The 8,105-nt window shown below is 38.0% G+C and overlaps 1 protein-coding gene across 1 annotated transcript in view; it reads right to left on the bottom strand.

Annotated features, from left to right (window-relative positions):
* Nucleotides 1-4,357: 4,357 nt before the first annotated feature.
* Nucleotides 4,358-8,105, bottom strand: part of CYTIP (cytohesin 1 interacting protein) — a 45,262-nt gene continuing 41,514 nt past the window's right edge. Inside the window, exon 8 of the mRNA XM_021004890.2 lies at nt 4,358-6,319. Coding sequence (XP_020860549.1) covers nt 5,844-6,319 — 476 coding nt within the window. The 3' untranslated portion in view covers nt 4,358-5,843. The remainder of the gene's footprint in view (nt 6,320-8,105) is intronic.

Below are 8,105 nucleotides of genomic sequence, written 5' to 3'. Positions count from 1 at the left end.
AATGAAAAATGAAAATGAAGTGGAGGAGAGGAAGCAGAAGAAATGGAAAAAGCAGCTTGACTTAAAGGTAAACTGGGGGGAAATGATCTATGCAAGAACATGAACATAAGAAGATTGTGGGCCAGATGTACCCCGAGTGAATATTCCTTTTGGTGTTTCCCCACCCCTGGTATGCTCTAGCCATAACTACAATCTGAAGTCAAAAAACCAAAAGTTAGTCATTGTGTAGCCTAAGACAAATTACCGCACCTCTCAGCTCTCTGTTTTGTTTGTTTGTTAATAAAATGAAGTTTTAGGCAAGAAAATTTCTCAGGTCCCTTCCAGCCAAGGTGTGCTGGTAAATATTTAAAAATCAGCTCTTCAAAATTTAAGTAGCATCATTAACATTTTCTCCATCATTTTCTTAAACCTAGACAGTTAACAAAACAATAAAGTTCTAATTATTGGTGTTTACTGATTTCCAAGCTATAAATGCTCACTGAAAATTTAACAATCAGTTCTCAAGCTGCAGCTGGCTGTTGCACACCCTTGCTTCCAGCTCTAAAACCTATAATTCTATGATTAGATTATCTTTTAAGATAGGAGGCTTCAAACATTCATGAAAGGATGTGCTGCCACACAGATCTCTTTTAGGTTCCTTGTATTTTTCGTAATTCTTTTTATAGCATTTTCCACATTACTCACAAAACCTTATCTGTACTTACTACCCTCACTAATGTTGAGTCAGGATAGAGAACTAAGATGCTAAACCTTTGCTAGCATTAACAATAAAGTTCAGAAACAGCTTTCCCTCTATAATAACTATTTTTACTGCACATTATAAGGTTTAGAATTACATATACATTTCTCCAACTACAGTTCGGCCAACTTCAAGTCAAAGAAGTCATATGCTTAACAATCCCACCCACATCCTGTTTTTTAATCAGTGACAGTCTCTGTGATTCTGAAACTCAAGATCAGTGTCATAGACTGTGGTCAGGAAATGACAGCAGTGCCTTCAGAGCCAGTTATATCTAGCCAAAATTAGCTTATATATTTGGGCCTATTTTCAGAGCATTAAAGAAATCACCTCTTCCCTCATCTATCCGTTTCTTCTTCATTCTTTTCCCCTCCTTTCAATCTCTCTCTCTCCCTCTCCTTTACCCCCTCTCTCAGTGAAAGAAGGCATTCCATTAACAACATGAAGTGGTCTGTAGAAATTTGTTACAAGTAGAACCGTATGCCTATGTCTGAAGCAGAGAGTATTAGCTTCCACATATAATTTTTCACCATAAAACAGAAGCAAGGATGAAGCTTGAGTATTCCCACTCAGTTGAATTAGTGTTCCTAAATAGGAGACAAGGCAAGGCATTGGGCTGCCTATTGGGAAACTTTAGTCCCTTTACTGGCATGTCTTTCAGTCAGCTTCACCTTCTGTCATTGCTAGGCTTTGGAGTTGGCCTGTAAGGACAATTGACGAGGCACTCTTGGGTCATTTAGTGCCTTTAGTGCACTTATGACCAGCTTTAATCTATTGTCATATGTGATCAAAAAGAGTTTAAGCCAGCAAATGGAAATAAGTACCCATGTTACAACCTATTAGGGCAGTTATATAACCTCTATATTAACCTTAGTCACTAATAACCCATAATTAATATATCCAAACTTCGTTTCTCCTGGACTCTAATTCCACATCACCAACTTCCTGCTGTAGATTTGTACTAGGATGTACAGCGATATCTCAGAATCAGCCTATGCTATATTAAATTTATCATCTTACCTCCAAATTTGACCCTTTTTCCTAAATGTTCTGTTTCTGTCAAAAGTACCACCACCACCAGTCACCCAAGTGCAACCTCAGAGTAATCTTCAACTCTGTATTCTCCTCCATACCCCATATCCAATGAGTTGCCAAGTCTGGCCAGTTTTACCTTTACAACATTTCTCATGTCTGTCCCTTTCTCTACTACCACCCTAGTTCACATCCTCATGATTTTTATCTGGACTTTTCCAATGATGTCCTATTTGGTCTCCTTGCTCCTGGTATCATCCTTCTCCATTCTCTCCTTCAAACAATGCTAACTTGATATGACTAAAGCACAAGTCTGATCTGGTTACTTCTCTGTTCAAGAAGGTTCAATGACTAGATATTACCTGTGGGAACAGACTGGATGGCTTCTGAGGTCCCTTCCAGATTCACATCTGTGATCCTGTCAGGAACCCATAATATGATGTAAAAAAAAAGATGTTAGGCATAAGTTGGCTGCAGAATGTTACCCACAAAGCCTTGTACTTGAAAAGTGGTATATAAGACATTATCTAGGACATACTTCCTTCCCTCTGAAATCACCTCTCAACTCTGTATATGCCTGGTTTGTACCTATTTATATGTTGTCATCTCCGCTACACGGTAAGATTCATGAGGGCAGGGCCTGTTTTTGTCTTTTTTTTATCACCAGAACTAAACATGGTACCTGGTAAAAACTTATTGACTATTGACTGGTAGAACATATTTTGGAAATAGAAAATGATCTAATGTGCCATTTGAGTTAGAAAAGCTAGATCATGAGTAATGTTCCCTCACTTCCCCACCACCTACAAGTTTCTCGATGGCCTGTGTATGCGTCAAATACAATAGTGCCCTTGCTTCCCATGTTCTTACTGCCTGATGTTAGAGATTGGTCTTCTTAAATCCATTAACTTCTCTCCAATTTTTCTCCTATTTCAATATTGAAAAGATCTGTGATTTCATTGATGTACATCACAACCCTTTCTACCTACGTGACCTTGGACAACTTATTGTACCCTAAACATGACGTTCCATCTCTTGACTGTAACTTTGTACATCAGGGACAGCTTTTCCCTTCCTGCCCCAAACTATTTTGTATATATTTTCTATTGGCATAGCTTTATATGTAATTTTCTATCCCCAATCCCCAAGCAGAATGTCATTTCACTGGGAGCAGAGACTGTTCTGCTTTGTAGCATAATGCCTTGAACATAGTGGGCATCTAATAAATGTTTTCTATATGAGTGAATGAATGCAACTCAACTCCTCTGGGCCACAGTTTCCTCATCTGTAAGATGAAAGAGTTGGACTTGAGGGCCTCCAAGATCACTTCCAGCTCTAAACCCATAATCCTCAGTCACTTGACCTGTAAGATGAGGCAACTGGAAAATGATTCTTAAGTTCCTTTATAATTCCAAATCTATGGCTCTGTGACCTCACAAATGCCCATAAAGATTGGTTATGTCTAGAAAAATTCATCACCCAGTTGTCATCCTCATCTTTGGCCTCTCTAATCTCAGCTAGTCGATGCTTGGCCTACAATCCATCAATCAACCTGTGCATAACACTGTTAATTTAGTAGGACTTGCTTATGATCTCTTTTCATATATCCCTCAAAAACCCAAGGTTATCTCTGTACCACAATGGGCCACTGGAGTCATAATAGCCTAAAATGATTATAGACTATAGTGAAACTTGTGTATGTCATGATTTCTACCCCCTTAGATATATTCTGGTAATTTAAAAGCATATTCGACATCCTAAGCAATAAGAGAATTCTTTCACTACTCTAGCGTGCTCTGAAACAGAAATTTTCTGAATAATGACCCAGGGACCTCAAAAATGAAACATATCATCAAAAGGGGAGTAAAACGAGACCTGAGAGAGATAATTGGTTAAGTCAAGCCCACGGTCCTCCTTTCCCATCTATTAACCCAGATTCTTATAATGTCTACTTACAACTTTTGGTTTCCTGTCTTGGGCAAAGTGGCAAAATGTGTTTTTCGCTATGCCTTTAATTGCTGATATTCTGTATTTCCTAAAGGATATGATAAGGCCCACAGAACTACTGATTATTTGGGGGCTGATTTTAAATTTCCTGTGAGTTGTTCACGAAGCAGCTATCAAGATGCATGAGGTTTTAAATTCAGCTTTCCTGAAATAAATAAGGCTTATTTATTTCTACTGGCTCTTAGAGAGGTACGATTAACTTGAAATACTGCATTCATTTCCACCAGCATTTAGTCTGATTGGCCTATCGCAAGCCTGGAGAGAAATAATTACATCTAGAGAAAAACAACAGACTCAGTTTGGACTTATTTGGCACCATCTCTCAAAATATTGGTACTGAGCATTATTTCTTGGTAAGAAATAAGGCCATCAATTGCCCTCAAAATGAACAGGTCAGAAAACTTGTTGTGGATGGCCAGAATAACAGAAACAATCAGAACTTTCTTTCCACATAATTTTTTTTTCCTAAATAGAGAATAATGACTAAAGATGGTATGTCTATGCAATACCCCAAACCTGTATATTTTAAATCCTTCCTTATATGTAGCATAATAGTACAAGAGAGTATCCTACGAAAACTTGGTAGCACCAAAGCGGTATCAAATAATATTTATTGGAAGCCCAATTATACATTTCTTTCACCTAAATTCTATATTACTATGAATTTGGAAAAGCTTTTTTAATACCATAGCAGGAAAAGATTTTAATTATAAATGTTACCAGTTTTTCTTAGCTCTACCTGCTTGTGCTCTCTTTAGTAAATTCATAAATTTTCAATGTTTCCCCAAAATTATGAAACTTTTTAATTATCTTTGAAGTTTATTCATGCATGGTAGTAGACCCACATAGACTCTGAAATCTCCTCTTTCCCTTCTCCCTCCCCTTCCCCCACAGAAATATGTAATATTTGAAAAACTAAAGGATTATTACTGGCAGCTCAGATGATTTACTCCAGAGTAAAAATAATAATCACTTTCATCCCAGGAGCTACGAAGCCTTAGTTATTGTGAACTCTGATGAATAGTAAACACAGAAGAGTGTTCAAAAAGGCACGACTAGAATATGGGAGGTGACAAGGAGAAATGTCTTGGGATCAAATTCTTAGGCCTTCCGGACAATGGAGAGGAAATCATCACAACACCTAAGTATGTTGGGAAGGGATCCAATCCCTATTCCATCTTCAGGAAGGAGCACACTTGAACTAGCCTTGGGAGATGAGAATCTCTCATGTTTTTAAAGGTTTTGTGGGAAGGAAAATTAATAATTACCCTCAGCAACCCATTTCAAGTCTTGATAACCCCCTTTGTCAGGAAATGTATCCTGATTCCCAAGCTAAATTCGGCCTGACACATCTTTAATGATCTTCTCTTATTCTGTCTCTCAGCAGCATGGAGAATTACTGGTCTCTAACATCTGCTATAAATTTATACATTTAAATATATATATTTTGACATTCCTTGATTTTAAAGCACTTCCAGACTGCACTTTGGTCATAGGCAAACTCACTAAAAACCCTGTGGAAAAAATATGCCAAGCAGTCATATTGCTTGAGGCATTCATTTTTTTTTCTAATTTGAGTCTTAAAGTCTCAAACTTATTTTGCACATGGACAATCTAGATAATAAATATTCCTTTCCTTACATAAGCAACATCAGATGTGGTGTACACTTTCTCATAACCAAGTCTATCCCCAATAATTTATTTAAGTGGGATAATCAAAGTTATCGAGTCCAACCCCTTCATTTTATAGATCCTCATCTATAAAAGGCCCAGAGAGGTTAAGTGAGTTGCCCAAAGTCACCCAGGTAGTAAGGAGCAGATTTGGACTTAGGTCCCTTCCAAATTTAGTTGGTCGAAGAGCAATTTAAAACAACAACAACAGCAACAAAATGTAGATGAATCATTTAAATAAAGGCCACTTCTGCCTTGAGGTCCCATGTCAGTTTCATAAGCCATCTCTTCACTTCTGCTGAGCCAGATAGAGCTGAAGTTCAGACCATCCAACATATTTGTGTCATTGCTGCTCCTTGCGGGATAAGCTCATTTGAAAAGGGCTCCTCCCTCGTCAAAATCGGCTCTCTTCCTCTTCCACTGCTCGGTGCAAGCCAGGGATGAATTTCAAAAGTTGTTTCCGAACACTTCCCCGTCTGCTTTTTCGTGGCAGAGTCCCAAACACACTGACAAAATTGGTGCCGCCACCTTCCCACAAGGGGGACATGGAACCACTGCTGGCAGTGCTGGTGTTCCTGTTCCTCCTGGTGGAAGATTTCCTCAGCGCCAGGTCACCATCCTTGAGGGAAAAACACTCATCCTCCGTGCTCGTCTGCCGGCTCAGGGCTTCCTGGCAAGAATCCTCAGACATGCACGTTTGGTAACCATCCTCACTCTCCACGGTCATGGAGCTCAACCAGCTCTTACAGCTGCTTTCACTGGAAAGGCGGTGGTTGCGGTTCTGGTAAGTGGCAGCCAGTCCTGGTGAGCTTTCAGCTAAAGATTCTTCTGATTGCAAACTTTCCAGTCCCGAGCTGTCAACTGCATCACCTAAGAATGAGAAAATAAGCCAGTCATCATATGGAATGACTTTGAAATCCCTCTGCATACAGATCTGGTAAAAACCCAGCTTCCCTCAATAACAACTCAGATTTCTAGAGCGAACAGTAGAGTGTGAGTGTGATCTGCAGGTGAAACTGAGGCTTAGAGAGATGAAGGGGTTTGTTTAAGGTCATGGCTAGTAAGCATCAGAGACAGATCATCTTATTCCATATCCAAGACTTTCCTTTGTATCAGGTTATTATTATACCCTAAAGACTATGACCATTTCTCAACCCGCCATAATTTCTCAAAGGCAAGAAAGAAGAAAAATACAAAAATTCAACATTTTTCCTTAAAATATGTCTTGGGTGAGTGATCCTTTAAAAGTCTACCCAAAGGAAAGCAAATATTCAAATTAGGCTTTGAAGTTACCTCATTCATTCATTCAAGTGCCCACAGTGAGCACATAACCATCCAGGAACAATAGGTAAATTTTAATTATCAGTTCCTAACTTCAGAAAGTTTGAATTCTCCATTCTTGGAAAACCCATTAAGGAATATACAGAATATCATTCACCTGCACTAATTTCCTAATAATTCCGAAGCTTTGCTAAAAAAAAAAAGGCGGATATAAACAGTGGTAATATAAATATCTTGAGCTTTCTTATTTCCACGCAATCTTTGTTCAAGGTAGTCCCTTCTGAAATTCCACCCCTTTCCCAACACACACACACACACACAGAGGAAGTCATCTTATGTCATAGCACTTTGAATTCTTTTTATGTACTAATATTTTATTTTTTAATGTTGATCTTCAAACAACTACTAGCTATCTGACCATGATCAAGTCATTTAACCTGTCAAGTGGAGATAATACCTCCCCCTAACAGGGTAGTTGTAAGGAAAGCATGTTATAAACTTTACACCACTATAAGGCAAACTATTATTACTATTTTTGTAACATGTCTTCTCTCTCATTAAACTATCGGTTCTCTAAGGACAGGGCATGTGTCTTCTTTTTTCCTGAATTTTCCCCCTTCTGCCAAGTACAGTAGTGCTAGATATAACAGAAAATGAATAAAGGTTTATTGAATGAACTGATGAATGAATGAATGGATTTGAAAGAGAAACAGTTCTAGGGTCTCTCCCAGTACGCAAATCATATGGACACCTACAATTTTTAAACAGAATTATAAAATTAAATATATCTTTGGGCATATATACTTCATGTTTCATCATTATCACTTAATATTCACTGAGTGCCCATATCATACATGCCATTTGGCTAGGTATTTCAGAGTAAAGATATTTAAGAAATTATTCCCATTCTAATAGAATTCATTTCATAAATGGTATAGCCAAGACAATAAGATAGAATCAGTTCTTAATTGTTCCCATACAGATTATGTACACATTTTTACTACCAAGATAGATTTTAGTCCATACCCAACATGTTTTTGAGCCAAGTCTATCCATGGGAAAATAGAAACTAATTGTAATATACACTTAAACAAAACATAATTGCTTAGGGAAATCTGCTGCACAAAAAAAATACAGTATATTCTGAAGCTAAATATACATGCACGTACATATGCATACATATATGCATGTACATATGTATATATGTAGATAAGTACATGCATATTATGTGTGTATGTATAAGTGAGGCAGCTAGATGGTTCAGTGGATAGAGCTAGAGCACTGAGCCTGGTGTCAGGAAGACTCGAGTTCAAATCCAGCCTCAGACACTTACTAGCAGTATGAACTTAGGCAAGTCACTTAACCTCTGTTTGCC

This window comes from Phascolarctos cinereus, unplaced genomic scaffold, assembly GCF_003287225.1.
Source record: "Phascolarctos cinereus isolate Bilbo 61053 unplaced genomic scaffold, phaCin_HiC Scaffold_726;HRSCAF=1367, whole genome shotgun sequence".
Lineage (NCBI taxonomy): Eukaryota > Metazoa > Chordata > Mammalia > Diprotodontia > Phascolarctidae > Phascolarctos > Phascolarctos cinereus.
The sequence above is the reverse complement of the archived record's forward strand: the minus strand, read 5'-3'. Positions and strand labels throughout refer to the sequence as shown.